This window comes from Cololabis saira, chromosome 14 (genome assembly GCF_033807715.1).
Source record: "Cololabis saira isolate AMF1-May2022 chromosome 14, fColSai1.1, whole genome shotgun sequence".
Lineage (NCBI taxonomy): Eukaryota > Metazoa > Chordata > Actinopteri > Beloniformes > Belonidae > Cololabis > Cololabis saira.
Window position 1 is genome coordinate 19,651,099 of NC_084600.1, and position 18,962 is coordinate 19,670,060.

General features: G+C 39.3%; 1 protein-coding gene across 2 annotated transcripts in view; it reads left to right on the forward strand.

Moving 5' to 3' along the window:
* esrra (estrogen-related receptor alpha) overlaps positions 1–18,393 on the forward strand; it is a 20,609-nt gene extending 2,216 nt beyond the window's left edge. The window contains exons 1-7 of one of the 2 annotated variants that reach the window (XM_061740055.1): positions 4,385–4,451; positions 9,798–10,181; positions 10,657–10,773; positions 10,899–11,012; positions 11,808–11,975; positions 12,925–13,194; positions 15,166–18,393. In XM_061740055.1, coding sequence (XP_061596039.1) covers positions 9,803–10,181; positions 10,657–10,773; positions 10,899–11,012; positions 11,808–11,975; positions 12,925–13,194; positions 15,166–15,419 — 1,302 coding nt within the window. In that variant the 5' untranslated portion in view covers positions 4,385–4,451; positions 9,798–9,802 and the 3' untranslated portion in view covers positions 15,420–18,393. Of the gene's footprint in view, positions 1–4,384; positions 4,452–9,797; positions 10,182–10,656; positions 10,774–10,898; positions 11,013–11,807; positions 11,976–12,924; positions 13,195–15,165 lie in introns of those variants that run through there. The other variant, XM_061740054.1, reaches the window with a different exon arrangement.
* Positions 18,394–18,962: the final 569 nt, after the last annotated feature.

Sequence of the window (18,962 nt, forward strand, 5' to 3'; positions counted from 1 at the left end):
TCTAATAACATGTTTATAAGCAATTTCAAGGTCACAGACTCACTTTCAGCAGATGGAAGAAAATTATGAATAGTTTTGCTTGAGTGATCTGTGTTGCTCCGTAACGATTACAAAATCTTTACTCTGCTACTTAAAAGACGAGTAGTGATAGCGCGTTATACCTAAAAAATATATATTTCTCAAGTTTTGGCAATTTTGTCCAGTGCACTCAGAAGTATCAGTCATTGGGACATTGTTGCACCTACTGTTTTAGAAGAGAGGAACAGCAAATATATCACTGAAAATCTTCACGATACCAGAGATGAGAAAATATTTGTTTCTGGAGATGCTGCCTTTTAATAGCCAAAAAAACAAACAAAGAAAAAAAATAATCTGAAGACACCAAGCATTATTTTTTTTTGCATAGAGCCATATTCTCAAAGTTGCAGAAGAGCCAAACACACATTAGACCATTTTCTGAAAAGACGAGCACAATTTAGGCGCATCTAAGATCCAGTCTTTCAAAACGTCTCTGTCAGATGAAAACTTGCTCTATATCACAAGCTTGTACAACAGCATGTGATCACATCTTGTTGCCAATTTGTGAATGCCTGACTGATTTGTTAAAATATCTAAAACGTCTTACTGGAAGTTAACTTGGAATATATTTTTAGGACTCTTTCTTCATTTCACACCAAGGACAAGTTTGCTCTACGTTTAGTTAGTGGGAGGTTGGCTACCCAAGGGCTGAGGTTTTTGTTTTTGTTTTTGTTTTTTTTTTATTTAGCCTAATTTGTTGCAGGACGCAAATCAAGTGTGTGTGTGTTTGGAAAGTAATAACTTAAAGAGTGGGTGAGACTGTCCTTATGTCTGTGGACTCCCATGTTTCTAAAGTTGGTTAAGATCTGAAAATCGTCAAACCAGCCTCATCAGCACTTTCTTGTAGCAGAGTTAAAATCATGACATTCAAATAACCTTTCCCCCCCTTTTTTTTTTTTTAAGGATGCAGTCCACGTCTAGTTCTGCACTCAAATCACTGAACTAAAAGTGTCGGAAAGAAACGTTCAGAGGCTTCTGCTATAGGCAATGGAGCTTTTATATCTAAACGTTACTCTTGCTTCTTACTCTCTTTATCATTATTAGTTTCTTTAGTTTCTTAGTTGCTTCTCCTAGGATGTTCTCAGTTGCTCTTGTGTGACAGTACTATAACGCGATGGGACTCCAAAGTTGCTTTAAGTGGTTTTTCGCTAATAGGAGGGACATGAGGTCACAAGAGGAAGGCACCACTTTCTAAAAGGAATGAAATATTCCATTGAAAGAAATTGAAACTGATATTTCAGGATGACAGAAAACTCCAGTGTTGCTGTACTAATCGGTCACTGGCAGCTGTTTCAATATTAAAGAAGACATTGTTTTCAGATGTAGCCACTGTAATTGGGTAAAATGGCAGTATAAACCGTAGACTGTTTTCCCTCCCCGTGTGTGTGCGTGTGTGTGCGTGCGTACATGCGTGTGTGTGTGTGTGTGTGGGCTGCATGGGTGTGTGTGTGTGGGCTGCATGGAGAGGATGTTGGAGTCACCTCCTCTTATTTAGCTCTGGTGTGTCCTGAATGATGGTTGAAGAATAACCATTAGCTTGATAACAGTTACATCCAAATGTGTTTCAAAGTCGGTCGTTCATCATGTTTATTCCCACTTGTATTCTGTCAGATATGAGATGTTTGATTCATAGCTTATATTATGATACACCATCCTCTCTGCTCCAATCTGCTTATTATAGGCCTTAATAATTACTTCAGCATCACCGTGTGACAAATGGATCCATTTTAATGTTTTTCCAACGATAGGGAAGATATTATATTATTAATATTTTAATAGCATAATATAATATTAGGGTCTTACTTGGATAAAATAAAAAATATGACAGCAAGACAGTAAAATAACAATCAAGCAGACTTGTAGTCAAGACCGCCTAAACCGAGACCAAGACCAGAGAGTATCAAGACCAAGTCAAGACCAAGACTAGTTCAGCTCAAGACCGAGTTATTTCATCATCTTGTGTGAGTTGTAGAACATCAGCTCCATCCAGAGCGACTCGCGGCGATTTTATTATAAAGCGCAAACGTCTGTTTGGTGATCCAACTCTGAGGTGCAGATGTTCATAAACCTGGTGGCTGACGAGAGAATTAAAAAAGGGATGTAGACGGGCAGTTTTTTTCTCAGCCGCTCGCGGCTCCAGCTGATTTTCTCATCAGCACCGACATGAACAAAGCGGTTGCACAATCGAGTACGTCACAGCAGCTTCACCCCAACCCGCCCACTTCTCACCTGGCTGTGGAAAAACAAACGGGTGGAGCCGGGATGAGGCGGGACGAGCCGTGTCGGGCTGAATAGGTACTAGTGGAAAAGCGCCATTAGTTTCCATATGAGGTTGTATTCAACTGCAGCAAAATAACACAGAGAAGTGGATGTCTGATTTTGAACTCACTATAAATGTTTTAATCAATCAGCTGAGATCAAATATGTGTGGCAACTGCACTACTGCTATTTCTACACTATTGGAGGATTGACTCCAGTGCTTTTAAGGATTGACACGACTACTAACTAGTCCCAAAGTCCTGTAGCAGAATAACCAGCCTCCAACACCCCCCTCCACCTCAGAAAAGTCTGATGAATAGTAAATGTTACTGATTTAAATTGGACTTAATTTCTAGATGAAACGTGATTTTTAAATATTAAATATACACATTATTATTATTATCGACTTGAAATTGCATTATTTACCACTATAGTAGCCAGATTACACCGTATATCAGCATCACTTCAATGGACCAGATGCTTAATCAATCACAGTGATTATGCAAATATTATTCAAAATCCAATGATGCCACATATTTATTAAAACAAGGCCATTATAAAACAGAATATTATAATTAAATGCAGATGCACCAAAACATGCATTAAATCAAAAGCAAAATACAAATAATTTAACAAAACTGTACATTAACAAAAGGAAGAACTGGTGATCACAAGATTCTGTCACCTTGGCGTGTGCAACGTAAGGTTGCCAACCGACCCTTGAAAAACGGAATCCTCCCGTAATCATAAACCAAAGTACGCGTCCCGTATTGAGCTGAAAAGGGACGCACTTTGTCCCGTATTACTGTGAGAGTCAAAAAATGGTCATAAAATTCCAATGGAAAATGGCATTGAGCTGTTGAGTTCATAAGTTATTTTTTTCTGTTTTACTACAACTGTAGCCTACAGTCATGGCCTTTGAGGCACAAATATGTTTATAAGTTTTCTACAGACTTTCTGTTTGCACTTTTGTTATTACACTAAAAATGTGCAGAATGGATGTTCTGCTTTCTTTCTATTGTTTTATATAAATGTATACAATTTTGAAGGAGCCGTCTGTAAGAAATGGCCAAAACTGGTACTGCAGTCACTTTCAAAATATTGTTGAGCGGCGTGTGCCCTCCCCCTCCTCCCCCCGATCAGAGGTTGCCAGGTAGGCTGCAGAATGCAGCAGGAACGTAGGCTGCCATGGCAATAAAAAAAACAAATCCTTGTTTTATTTCGGACCTTGTCACGACGTAACTCGGATTCATAACGAGGTCTTTTAGTTTTTGGAAAGCTCTAATTATCTTAGCGGCCGCTGCGATAATTAGAGCCGAGCTGGCAACCCGGATGCCGAAACACTACTGACTTCATGATTGGGAGATAGGTGGAGGGTGGAGCTTCAGAAACAATACTGACTTGGTGATTGGGAGATAGGTGGAGGGTGGAGCTTCAGGCCAAAACAAAAAATGACAACATAAACATCAGTTGAGGGCTGCAACTCCTCTTTTTAAACTGGAATATCCTGGCTTGAGTGCTGTTGTCAGTGACATAAGTATTTGAAATGAACATGATTTTTAAATGTCTGTTGACATATCGGGGTCATTTTATGATTCGTTTTATTATTGCTCTTACATACAGCTCCTTTAAGTTAAGAAGTACAGGGTTCTGTTTAAGAAATATACTTATTTTATTTATTCAGTTCATTTTGTTATTTTGTATTAAAGTGAATTGCTGGATAATAACTTGTTTTCCACGTGTTCATGGCATTCAAAAATATGCATCTAATTCAATTCAGGTTTGAGTCAAATAGTTAAAAAATCGTTTCCCTCACAAAAAAGGGGTTAAAAAACACCACGCCAGGAAGGGTGAAGGCAGTGGGGTGGTCCGGCCCTGCAGATGAGGTGTCCTCCAGCTGCAGCTGCAGGGCTGCTAAAGCCTGATTTATGGTTCCGCGTTAAATCCACGGCGAAGCCTACGCCGTAGGGTACGCGGCGACGCACACCGTACGGCGTACTCTGCGTTGGTGTGACGCGGAACCATAAATCAGCCTGAACAGGTTTCCTCCCAAAGCGGTGCCATGTAAACACGGTCCGCGGGAGCTGCAGCGCCGTGACAGCCGCAGGTGGAAGGTAAGACGCACACTAGTCCGGGTCACCAGAAATAGATCCGTGTGCAGGAGGACTAGGCTAGTCAGGGAGGATTAATGTTAGCAGGACGCAGCTAACCAGGCTAAGTTGTCACACATGTGAGCTGAGGAGAGCTAATGCTAATGCTACACTTCTCTGGTAGGTGAAGTGTAGCATAAATTAGTCTTTAGAAAAGCTGACTTAGCTCTGATTAAAAATAGACACGTGCCATGTGGGTGTTATTACTAGTTTTATTTTATTGGAAGGTTTTCCATGTTGAATTCAGCCGAGGCAGATGTTGAGCTGTCCAGATGTGCACATGGGCTTGATCATGTGTCTCCCTGTTCTGCTGCTCCGAGATCAGAGTCAGATTTATCAGGTTTATTGGCCAAGTCAGGGAATTTGACTCGGTTGTTTCGCTCACTGTACAGTAAATATACAAATGACAGCTCTTATTAACATATATACAATAAAAAAAAAAGAAAAAGTGAAAGGTGCATTGTTACAGCATATGATTGTGGTAATTATTATTATTATTATTATTATTGCACAGTGATTGATTGATTTCTCTGAGACTATGAGTGATGAGAGTTCATCAGAGCAACAGCTTGGGGGAAGAAACTGTCTCTGTCTGGAGGTTTTGATTGATTGATTGATTGAAGAATTTATTAGAAGAATTGCATAGGATCAGGTACAGTTTCATGACAGTACAGATTCGCTGATACAAAGTCAACTAAAAGGCATTATTCCAAGAAAGCATTACACTTGTTTACATTGGAGACCTTTTTTAAATTCATATAACATTGGCGTACAGTGCTCTACAGATGACACATTGGCTCAGCTTTTAAACGGAGTCCAGGCAAGCTAAACTTTAAACCAGTTTCCAGTGACCCCCCTACCTTACTGCTTGCAAAACAATGCTGCTATCCAGAGAGGGCAAACTCCAAACAGAGTGTATGCCAACAACTATAGCACCGATTATCTACTGTAGCAATAAACACTGTAAAGACAGACTTGCTGTTAAATGAGCATGTGAGGATCAAGTATTAGGGTCCTCTCATTTGTTTAATACTTCCTTGTATGATTTACTGTATTGTGTAGATCTAAAACACAGTTAATTGACAAACAGGACAAACTCTGTTTCCATACAATGTGTGCCTCTTTTATCAGTGGGTCGTGAACTTGTGTCGTGTGTCAGATATTGAGTGACTTTGATTAACTTTACGACCCATTCTCATGAACATGTCACGACTGCAGAATGAACATGGATTGGCATTGGTTAATTTGAATCAGGATTATATGTTTGTGGGAAGAAGTATGAAGCAGTTTTCCTTTGGTAGATGTTGTGAAATGCTTCATCTGATGCATCTTGTTGCTTTCCTGTCACCAATTCGTCCCTTAAAACATGAAAATTGTACAAACTGACTTTTACAAAATGGCATTTAACACAAGCCAGGACTGTACTGTTATTGATTATATCTTATGGAGTCCTTGGTTGCTGACTATAGTTCTTCATTGGTAACTTTGGATGTGTAAATGTGATAAAACAGAAGATTAGTTAACCTTGTCATAATGCAAATTTTCGCTGATCGATCTGTACTATTAGTCCCGGCTGAGGTTTTTCTGTGTGTGAGGCTTGCCTGTCGTCCCAGTGCATGTGACGTCGTGTGAGAAAGGGCATCCAGCATAAAATACCATCTGGAGTAAAAAGAAACTCACCAAATTAGTGTGCGGACAGTGTAGACCCCTTCGTCATGGAAGGGATGCAACCAAAATGTGTCTATAAATTCCAAGAGAAGTGGCTTGAATTATATTATCAATTAATTTATGAGCAATAGGGATGCACCGATCCTTTGACCAAAGGCAATGGACTTGACTTAAATATTACTATCTAACATTTTCAAACATAATGTAACATATTATTGCATAGATATAAATGGTTACTAAATTGTTACTACTTAAAACGGTGGCAAGAATTAAGTGTTTTTCTGCCTGAAAATGTGATCAAATTTTTTATTATTTTTTAATCTAAGTCACATTAGCAGACATTGTGTACTTGAGATCGTAAAACATCTTAATTATAATTATTTATTATATATATATTATTTATCATCCACACTTATTAATTATTTACAGTTTTGGAGGATTATGCATTAATTTAAGGTGTGTTAAGATATAATTGCATTTTCATGCGCTTAAGCACACATTGTCTTTTATTGTGACTTAGATAAAGTTCAGATCACGTTTTATCACGGATTATCTAGAAACCAGTTTTAGTAGTTCACATATTTTCCTTGCCACTGTGGTTGCGTGTGCAGCTGATACACCGGTGTAGCAAGCATTCCACACACAGAATTGAAGTGAATAAATTGGCCTCATTGATCCGTCCCATTATCAAGTACCTGATCCAGTTTCCAATATTAATCAGATCGCCACATTCTTACTTTGTTCAGTAAATGATAAAGTTCATAAATCCAATTACTATTTCATAAAGGGCAGCAGATTCCCTTTTCAGATTTCAGCTGAGTCCTTTTTCTTTGGCGTTTGTGTATTCTCCCCATGCATGTGTTGTATTCGCCAGCTTCTTTTCACTTTCCAGAAGTGTGCTTGTTTATTCGCTGAATCCAAAAGTCACAGAGACCAGTCTGTACCCTGACTTTTACCCAGTGACAGCTGGGATTAGCTCCAGCCCTGCCTGAACAGGATAAAGTGGTAATTAAAACTAAATTGAATGAATGATTATTCCAAAACACCAGTGGTTCATTTCAACAGTGCAGCCACCCACAACAGTCTGTGCAGAATGTGCCACTGCCTGTAATGTTGCCAGCGTCTGCAGGGCAACTCATCAGAGCATCAAAATTATCATATAACAATGTATTAGAAATATCACAAACTTTTTGAAATCCATAGGCTCTAACTAGGGGTGCAACAATTAGTCGACATTTTCGACAAAAATCAATAATAAAAATATTATATAACTAATTCAATTATTGAACACTGTCTGCAAAAAAAAAAAAAGCCAGTGCGAGTCCTCCTTCCTATCTCTGCTGAGAGTTGCACATACGCAAGGTAAACAATATGGCGGCGGCAGATGTAATACCACGGCCACTGGCAGCAAAGTTAATTAGAAGATGCATTTTTGTCTTTTATTTTTAATTAGCTCACAATTCAAACAACCTCATGCACAATTCAAAAGCTGAGAGTTAAATAAAAGCCGTTTAATAATTTGAGATTCATAATGCGACTAATATAAGACATAAGTCGATTAATCGTGTCAATACTCGATGACTAATGGACTATCATAATAGTCGTTAGTTGCAGCCCTCGCTGCAACTCGATTATCAGGGCAGCTGATGGAAAAACAAGCAAAAAAGGTTGCTCCTGAAGTGGATTGATAGTATGTGTACAAGTCTAGCTTACAAGTCACTTTCAAGGCCTAACTGGATTGAAGGTATTTAGGCTGCTCAGATCTCACCTCATCATCCTCATGCACTGATCTAGCAGCGAGAGTACAGTTGCTCCAATAAGGCTCTGCATTAATGTACCCACTGATTCAAAGCCTGGAGACATACAGAGAACACACTCATTCCTGTTTCACCCAGGAACTCAAAGTTAGAAGTTATATTAGGTCTGAATCGTTATTAAAGGTTATACTCTACAATATGCACATTCTCTCTTAATAAGTTTGTGACTGGAGGAATTGTACTTCTGTGTAAGGAATATATTACCCCTAAAATCTGGCAGGTCATAAATATTCAACCACTTGTCTCCTCACTGACTTGTCAGATGCCCTTTCTGGTGTCAGTAAATACTAAGAGAAAGAACCTAGACTGCTTTTAGGCTAATTGTCTCATTTATAATGGATGTAATAAATGATTGACATTAAAAACAATGACATTTAGAGTTACAGGAATTTGAATCATGGCTTACAAGCATGAATCAAAGTAACTTAATTCACTCAAAGCAGGAGGAAGTCTATAACAAAATCGCTTGTTTCAGTTAAATGGATTAATTTTAGTAAGAAAAATTGTATATTATATTGTAATGCAGTTGTAACTACTTCTTTACTATGGATTAGATTTATTAGAATTTTGCACATTTTTCTTTCCGTCTCAGAAGTCTTGGGAGCAGTGAACAGTACCGACTCCGGTCTCTGTCTACTGCGCTTTTTTATATGCTCACATTTGGATTCATAAAGATGCATTTCCATCTCCATTTTCAATCCTGGTCACTGTAATAAAACTGAGAACTACATGCAGCCTTTCTTACTTCCAGGTTGCTGCAATATTACTACTCTTAACAGGTTTACTTTAACCTCAGTCATATCTTTGGATATGGAGGAGTGGCCACTGTTTATGAGCACAGTGACCTTCATCCAGTCACCTTGACGATTTCAACACTTGGAAATAAGACAAAGACTTCCGGCTGTGGGGATGATCTGAGGCCTGCATGTTTTTTATTTTCGTTGTGAAACGTTGTGTTTGCTGAGTCTGAAATAGATTCTGATGGCTTAAAAAATGTAGCTGAGAAGAAAAAAACACTGCCAGCACCAAAGCCTGTTAAGCCAAGTTGCCCCTTTTTAGTTTTGGTGATGATAAATCCAGATGCTTCTTCTCAAAGTCCATGCCTGCAGCAGAAAAGAGCAACTTTGATCATGTCCTTTTTAGTAATGTGATAAAGGTTAGCTGGGCTTTAGCTTGTTTACTGTTGGATCACAACAGCATTCACTACAGGTTTTGAACTTGTGCCAAGATTGTTCTTTTTCTGCTGCCTGGGTCCTTCTCACGACTGTGTTTACACTCACATGAACCCGCATGATGCAAACCTTTATGGCCGGTATAAAGACTTGAAGAGGAGGGCTAAAGTGTGGGCTGTGATTGACAACTGTTGCTCTACCAAGAAGGTTTTACGGTTTGTCTGATTTAAAATGAGATAAAAACTAAGAATTAGGAATTATTCATTTTTGATGCCTGAATCTGGGTGGATTTTAATTAAATTTTTTAAAGCTACTATATGCAGTGACAAGATAAATCTAAAAAAATACATTTTGTGAATTATGAAACTGAAAATCTGTGCTGGGATACATGATTTAACATATCATACATTACTGATCCAAACATTTGAACGGGCTCGTTATTTTCACTTTAGAAGTGACCTAAAAGAGTGAGATTATCTTTGTGTTTTTTTTATATGCCATGTCTGTTTCTGCCATGCATCGTGCCAAGGTCAGATTTAGTTGCTTCTTCCAAATGTGGCATGAAGATGTTTGAGGACAAACATGGGAAGTAAAATGTCCAACGCCGTTATTTATGTTGACCTTTCCTTCTTGTTTGTCTCTGTGTCCTCCAGACATCATGTCTTCCCGGGAGCGTCGGACAGACGTCTATATCAAGGCAGAACCGAGCAGCCCAGAGGGAGGCGGGGGAGGTCGGACCAGCCCCGGTGGGGCCTCTTCAGACTCTTCTCAAAGCGGAGGCGGAGGGACCAGAGGAGATGCCACTAAGCGTTACTCGCCGCCACTCTACACGCCAGCTCTGCGTTGTCATTTTAAAGACGAGAGCGGTGATGGAGCAGAGGAAGGCTCCACTGGAAATGGAGCCGGGCGCTGCAAGTATGCCCTCAGCACACTGCCCAAGAGGCTGTGTCTTGTATGTGGAGACGTAGCTTCAGGTTATCATTACGGCGTGGCATCATGTGAGGCCTGCAAAGCATTCTTCAAGAGAACAATTCAAGGTGTGTGTTCTGATCATATAGCCGTCTTTATGACGCTGTTGTGTGTGTCTGTGCACTGTGAACCCTTAAAATGATTTCTTAATATCTTCAGAATGTCCAAGAGGATGTTTCTAATGCCTGTATGAATGCTATATATGGAGTTTAGAGCATTACATAACAAGGAATCGTTCAAAAACAAAGCTGAAAATAGCTGGTATTGGTGAACTAAACTATAGCTTCATTATTCCAACATTCAGTGGTGAAACATTTGCAGAAGCCAGGAGCAAGTAAAGATCCACATCACATACTAATGTTGCTATTCCTGGTCATGCTTCAGTCTACAGTGCTGAGTCATCTTTATGATACATTTTTGATTTCATCGTAAAATGAGCATGTATTTGAACTTGAGAAGGGTTTTCAGTCATGCTGAATGTTTTTTTGTTGCATTGCTTCTTTGTTGTATTCACTGTAAACTGTTTTCTGTTCTTCCGTCAAGGTAACATTGAATACAGTTGTCCAGCATCCAACGAGTGTGAAATCACCAAACGGCGCAGAAAGGCTTGCCAAGCATGCCGCTTTACCAAGTGCCTCAAAGTAGGCATGCTGAAAGAGGGTGAGTGGTTGATGTAGCCAGGCCCCTTACACAGGAACTTAGGTTCATTGTGCTGCTATTTTAAAATAGATTTTATGTATGGGGTATTAATTTACCGGCGTGACTCTTTGTCCTTCACGGCGTAGGAGTTCGCCTCGACAGGGTCAGAGGTGGAAGACAGAAGTACAAAAGACGCCCCGAAGTGGAGAACGCCACATACCAGAGTGCCCCTCTACCGCTAACTAAGGAGAGCGAAAAAGGTGACATTTATATCAAGTCCCCAGTTAAAGGCTCAGGTTCCACAGAAACGGCAGCGCTGATCCAGCCCCTGTGAATCTCTGTAGTCAAAGAGAGCAAAACTGTTTGTTTTTAGTTTATATATCCAGCAGGAAATATAAGCAAGGCTTGAACTTTTACGTTTTTTTTACATGTTAGTGCAGGAACTCTGAGCTCTCTTTTGTTAATTTATTTTTGTTATGCCTTTGTCTGTGAGCCGCTACTAAAACCAAACCAGTTTATCTTCAATAGAGGAATAAAACATGTTGGCCATATCTGGGATCTGCAACTATCCTCCCTTTGCTGCTCTGTTTCAGAAATACAAATGAAGAATTCCCCTGCCCAGATTTCATGTTTTAGTTCTTTTTGGTTGGTGCAGGATTTGCAGTGAGACTAAAACACATGGGTGTAAAATGAAAGTAAAGACTCTAATTCAATTTCAGTTGAAAACAGTGCCATCTGTTGCTAAGAAATGTTCAGTGTGCTGCTTTTTTTTTACTAAGGAGAAGTTCAAAACATACTCTGATTTGCACAAATAATGAAATTGATCTTTGAAATGTGTTTCACAAATCTGATGCAGCATTTTCAATCAAATTTGATGTAACATCTTTCAAATTGGGAAATCTTTTTTTTTAGCATGAATGCAGTAACCACGATAAACAGCGGTGCAGAGGAGGATGTTGTTCAAAGCAAATGTGTTTTGTTTAGATAAGAAGTTAATGTTTAGGGATTCACTGTGCCTTTTTATCAATCCATTGTTTTGTTGTTCTGTGACGCAGGTTCCTCCAACATCATCGTGTCTCATCTTCTAGTGGCAGAGCCTGAAAAGCTGTTTGCCATGCCCGACCCTCTGCAGCCTGACACAGCCCAGCGCACGCTCACCACGCTCTGTGACCTTGCTGACCGCGAGCTGGTTGTGATCATCGGCTGGGCCAAACACATTCCGGGTAAGAGACGAAAGGAGAAAGAAGGAGGGGAAGGGAAGCTGTGACAGCGTGGCAGCAGGGCAGCGTCAGACTTGGCCCACTCTAACTGAACAGGACCGATGTGATGCTTTTATTTCACCCAGACTGTGACTGGAATATTGATCAATATGAATGGCCATCATGCGTCTGATTCCAAAGGTTGCCCAGAGCCATGACCCATGACCTACATGGGATGGAAAGTCTGAGGATGGAGCTCAAAAGAGCACTGCACGATAGACTAAAAGATTTTGTTGGATGGCTCGACATTGTTGAAGAAATATACGCCATGGAAAAATTGACTTTTTGTTTGAGAATTAGAGGAAGGGATTTTGCTCAAAAGTGGCAAAAATGGTCTACATTTAAGGTCAAATCCCAGCCATGCCCTTAAAGAAGGGAAAGAAAAGAATGGCAAAATATTACATCTCCCCCAGGAAGTTATGTTATGATTGTTACTATCATTTTTTTTTTTATTATTATTTTTTTCTCTTTCCTTTCTGTGTAACTTGAAAAAGACAAAATAAAAAGTATAAAAAAAAAAAAAAAGATTTTGTTGGGAGGATGGATGAAACTTCCCCAAGCAAGAACTAACAGGCACATGCAAAAGAATAGAAATTAAGATATACGGACGAGGTCATTACTTAAAAGAAGTGTAGCCAAATGGCTTCACAACCTTCTCAAAAGCAAACCTTTTCTTTCGGTTCATTTGTCTTTTTATGTATTTTGTGATTGTTACAGATGTAAACAAGGTGATGTTGTTGGTGTGCAAAATGTCAGGAGACAAGATGATGAACTTCTGCTGATATCACACCTGAATCCATGATGGCTTTAAGTGTGTCATCTTCTAGAGTTTAGTCATCAACTTTTCTTTGCAGTGGGAACCCGTTGCATCCCCTTCGTGTAAAAACACTGTTTCTCTGTCTCATCTCCGCAGGCTTCCTGTCACTCTCTCTCGCAGACCAGATGTCAGTGCTGCAGTCGGTGTGGTTGGAGGTGCTGGTTCTGGGTGTAGCGTACCGCTCGATCGGCTGTGAGGACGAGGTGGTGTTCGCGGAGGATTTTGTCCTTGATGAGGAGATGTCGCGCGTTGCTGGACTGACGGAGCTAAATGCAGCGATTAGCCAGCTCGCCCGCCGCTTCCGTGCCCTGAACGTGGACCGGGAGGAATTTGTCATGCTAAAAGCCATCGCACTCACAAATTCAGGTACTTAAACTTGAGATGCACTGGAAGATTTGATCATATGCTATAGGGGTGTAACGATACACTAATCTCACGATACGGTACGATACACGATATTGAGGTCACGATAACGATACGATATTATAGCAGTATTTTATCACGATATATTGTTACACCCCTAATATGCTATTAAGTATAGAATTTTGCAAACAAGTCAGTTCAATAATTGAAATCACGCAACTGATTTTAAAGTGTCGATTCACTTGTGATTGAGTAAATACAGCATCAGATGAGCAACATCTTGTGAGACATTACACTGTTTATTTAGAAAAAAAAACACAAAAGACTATGCAAAGATGGCCAGATGCTGCTAAACACGTGATTATTGATCATGAGCAAGTCTGAGCAGAGGTTCGTATTCAGGTGCGAATGCAACACCAAGGAGAAAAGATGTCACGGTGAGCTTAAAGTGTTAATTGTAGCTTCCAATCAATCATTCTACTAAGACAAAGATTATTCACAAGATGAAAATGTTCTTGTCAGTCTTTCTAGAAGTGGACTTCCCAGAAAGTTCCTTATAAATATCTGAGACTCTACAGGCCGCAGTAAGCTCAGTTGTTAATGACAGTCCAGTTAAAGTCTGAACATGTGTCGTTTGTTTAGAACGACTGCCAAGAGAAAACATCTTCTCTCTATGAAGACGTGGTAGCCATGACAACGTACCTTGGATTTTCAAACAGAAAATATGATTTTTTTTTAGTATTTATTTTTACCCGTGTGCAGGTTATTTTCCATCTGGTACAGCTATGTTGGTCTCACAAACATTAATAACGCCATCGCTCTCGTGCCTCTGTCGGCGCCGAGAGCGGTTGACCAACCATGATGCATGATCACGTGTGTGGACCTGACTCCATCAGTGTCACTCACACTTTTACCATGTCACGTTTGTCGCACAAACCAGACACTCCCCTCTCCCCAAATAACCGATGTAGCTGGTTATCAGGGAAGTTATTGTTGTTTTAGTCGGTTTTGTTTTTATGTTTGTTTTTCATTCAGCATTTATTGTGAAGCACTTTGTGATTTAAAAACAAAAAAAAATTCTGCAGAAAGTGCTGTAGAAATAAATTTGATGGATTGACAGCTCTAGTTCGGCAGTAATATCAAGATCGGTGTTCTTTTTTAGGTGCTGCAACATCTCACAGTAATGAGTTGACTCTGAATGCCAAGTCGTTCTAAAGTCCAATGTGGCGCCATCTGCTGAAGGTTGGAGATTGGCTGAATTAGAGTCAAGCAAAGGAGCGATCATCTCAAACATGAATTGCTCAATAAAACAAATGGTGGTGCAAAAGCTCAAAGTTAAGACATGAATTAAATACTATGGCAGTATTTGTCGAGATGCCCGATGAGTGCCCATAAACCTCAATGAACTGAAGCAACATTGTAAAAAAAGAGTAAGACAGAACTCTACAACATCAACAACAACAGAAAAGTAGTAACCGATACCATGTGAGGGGAAAAAAAATTACTGACTAATCGCATCAAACAAAAAACTGGTTCTACAAGCTTTTCCATAAAAACAGCATGTTTGCTTAGTTTTTTGTTGAAAACATTATGACACTGTGTAAAATTTCAAATGAGGTTAATCCGAGGTTGTATTTACCTCAGTATCAGACCTGCTAACAACCAGATAACTTTTTTTTTTTTATATATATAAACGTAATTCATGAACATTAGAGCACAGTTACCAGAAACAAAACTGAAAGTGGAATCAACACTTATCAGTTTGAGAAACTTGAAGACAGTGCCAACTATCGAGACTGATTTAATCACAACGGCACTTTATAATTTACTTTACTTTATAAAGGCGAGTCAAAGTTATGACTCCTCATTTATCTGTTTAGTGTCATTGAAAGAAACAAAAACATTACACTGGCTTACAAATGACTTAAACAGCCTGCATCCTGCCTAACCACGTGCTCCCTGCTGTTGTGCCAGACTCTGTTTACATCGAGGACATGGAAGCTGTGCAGAAGCTGCGGGACCTCCTCCACCAGGCCCTGCTGGAGCTGGAATGTCAGCGGCGCCCAGATGACCCCCAGCGGGCGGGACGTCTCCTTTTAACATTGCCTCTCCTCCGACAGACTGCTGGCCGTGCTCTCACCACGTTCTACAGCATCAAGACCCGTGGTGGCGTACCCATGCACAAACTATTTCTGGAGATGCTGGAAGCCATGATGGACTCTCCTTAGAGCGAAAAGAAGGAAGAAATAAAGAGGATGCAGAGAAAGACCCAACAGATATCTGGTCTTCAAGAGTGGATGAGTGGTTTATAAAAACAGAAAGCTTTTATTAGAGAACCAATAACGAGGAAATCATGCTTTTCCGCTTCTGCGCAAAATGGAAAAAGAAATTGATGTGAGAGGAGGAAACCTAATTTCTAATTAACAGTAAGATGTAACTGCCAAACTTCAGTAGAAGGCTCCAAGACATGCAACATAAAGCTTAGAAGTCTTCTGGCATTTATTTACTTGATGGTATGCTTTATAAGAGCATCAGTCTGAAGTTATTTAACCACTGAAGAACAACTTTTAGGTACCCAAGGACTGACTGCATTCGTGTACATTTTGAACTTTTTAAAGATAAAACAGCATCTGCTGATGAAAGCCATAACACATCTGGCGAAAGGCTTGTGGGTCCAGTATGCAGTGAAATTGAAATACACATGAATTGTTTGTATTTACTATAGTTTAGTTTGCCGCCATTGGCAAACCATAGGAATTACTTGCAATATGTCAAAAGCAATATAATGTATAATGACTCGATTAATGTCTGTCGGATTCAAAATGTGGATAACTGGTGAGACGTCCGTTAGTATGTGTGTATTCGTGGCTCTTTGGGCCCCAAGTGCTAAGTATTTTTTTTTTTTTTTAGTAGAAACTGGTTTGGCGAGGGACGCTAGATGTGTGGGTTTTAAGAGTGTAAGGGGAGGAAAAGGGGGAGAAAAAAAAAACGGTAGCACTTTGGCGGTTAGGAGCCACGGATGTCGAGTGCAGAATACTTTATCAAAGCTTGTGCAATGAATTTGTAGTCCAGGAGACGTGCATTTGAAGATGGCGCATCCATAAAATTCTCTACGTGAACGTGTTGTATGTGAATCTAAATGAAACTCTAAAGTTTGGTTTCACGTGAGTTTGTATTCATAAACGGACAAAACCAGAAGGAAACGAACACAACTCTGACTGTAAAGCTAACGTGGCAACAGCAGTGATTCAGTGAATCATTTTAAAAGCAGTCTGCTTTTTTTTATACTCCCCTCCTCCACTGGAATCACAGTTTGACCTTTTAACTGTGTTCAAAATATGGTGGGTCTTGTTTCATATGTGGTCTGTAATGTGTAACACTAACCTATATGGCTGATTATGTATATGTGGTGAGGTTTTTACTGCATTTTCTGCAGTAGTGAAGGACGTTGCATAAAAGATCTCAGTTGTTTGACTTCGAGATCCTTTTGTCCTCCTCTTCCTCCTCCTCCTCCTGTGGATGCACATCAACTGAACTTGAACTTGCAAGTGCCCTGGAATGGGCTCAGGGCTACGAGAAATGCAACTTATGCAACATCTTTCTTTAGGATGTTGAAACCTTGTCTGATCGAATCCCGAACGTCCTAATCTTTATTCAGAAGGTTTGTATACTACAGTAGAAAAGATCATTACGATCAGCTTCACATGCAGCGCTAAAGTAAACTGATGAAAACATCAGATCCCTGAAAATATTTAGCGGCCAAACGGTCATAACTCTTTTAGCCATGTACAGTTCCATATAAATAAACATGCAATGTGTGATGGAAGATGAAAAAGCCAGCATAAGTGATACCAGTTCCCCATTACAGTGGTATTTGTTCAGCTTACAGTGGGCTGATGTTTGTAAAGACTTGAATCCTGCTTTTTCATACAGTTTCCTTTGTAGGACATAAGGGTATTTTATTTACATACACTTGACACTTGTTATGAGTTTGATATTGAAACTGGGCTTTTCATTCAGTTGCTTTTCCTTTTTTTTTCTTCCTTTTTTAACAGTGCTGTGATTTATGAGGTCGATTTGTTATTTTAGGGATCAGTTTGCATGGCTCTGTAGATCCGGTGGCATGGTTAGAGCTACAAAAGGCTACCTCAGTAGGCAGCAAAAGCCAGACCGCCAAATAACTGTGGAGGCAAATGTAACTCGAGCTGTGGAAATTTGTCATGTTAAATCTGGATATTCTGAATGCCTTTGCAGCAATGCATACTTCTAAGTTAATTTGGTTCTGTTGGTGTAAATTTGAGATGTTAAAAGGCTCTGTAATCCTACTTTTGAGTGTTTCATACAGCTGGTATGTTCGGATTCTGGACTGGTATATGTAAGTGCTACATTTACAAAAAAAAAAAATGGCTGTGGAGCAGTAATAGATATCTGGTAGAATGCAACTCATTTTTCTTTTTCCCTAAGTTACAGTTGTCCCCTTTTTTGAAAAAAAAAAGAAAAGGAAAAAAAAAGTATTGGTCTGTGATTTGTTTTCTGATTAATTTGCACACACAGTTCTCAAATTTCTGCAGCATATGTAACTACAAATGCCGGGGTCAAATTAGAGCTGCTTATGTTCCTTTGTGTTAAATTGGTCATATATGCAAAGGCAGATATTTTTATTTAATTTTTCTTCTCACCATTAGCAGAATGTGTGTTTTTGGTACGATGGGTGGAGGGTTGGTCACTTGCATTATCACTATTCAAATATACAGTCATTTGTAGGTCCTATTACTAATGTGCACATTAATATAAATGAGCAATACAATAAATTACCAAACCTCACACATTTCCTTGTATAGCCACAGTGTACATTTAACATTGCCAGTTATAATTACGAATAGCTACTAAATGTTATCTTATTTAGAAATTCAAATCAATGTTTGTATTTTGAAAGACTATTTAAATGATTAAATTCTATTTTTTACTCAATTTACTGTTGTTTGTTGACACTGCTTTATTTTTGTGTGTGATAATGGCTGTGAATTTCTGTGTGTAGGCTGTTTTTTTGTTTTTTTTTTTCATTTAGATGAAACAGTTTGATGTCCTTGTCTAAACATGTCCTCATTAAAATTCACTGTGAAAAAAGTGAGCTCCTCCACTGTCCGAGTGGATTATTGTAGGTGCTTTGTGTTGTGTAATAAATGACGCACCACCACTGCATATCATTGGTCTCATCTCTCACTGTGGATGTCTACGTACGCCCTTGTGTCTTGTTTTCTAGTCTAAGTAAGCTATCAAGAACACTGCTGTTCAAAAGTTCAAACCTCGGTAGGACTTTTTTTTATCATGTTCAGCATCACGTAAACGTCACTGACCTCTTCGTATGCAGCTACGGAACAGAATGTAATTATTAAGGTGAGGCACAGACAGACCTCTCCCAGGTGAAGAATTTAAATAATTTGTTAAAAGTAAATCCATAAATAAAATAAAAAGCTTCCTCTTGTCTGAAATATGTTATAGTCTTTATGCTAAGGGTTCAATATGATTACTAAGAGGTTAAGGGATCTGAATGATAGTTTTGTGTATCAGTTGCTACATAGATATTGTCAGAGCATGTTTGTTTTAAACGGAGCAGAGAGAAAATACCTTAGCCTAAAATATAAAGCTTCAAAGAGGACAAACAACTTCTCTTATTTAGGGATATTTATTTTGAGTTTCAACCCAACTTGTAGGCCTACAAGGACCATAACATGATCAGTGATCAAAGGTTTTAAAGCATGATACATATA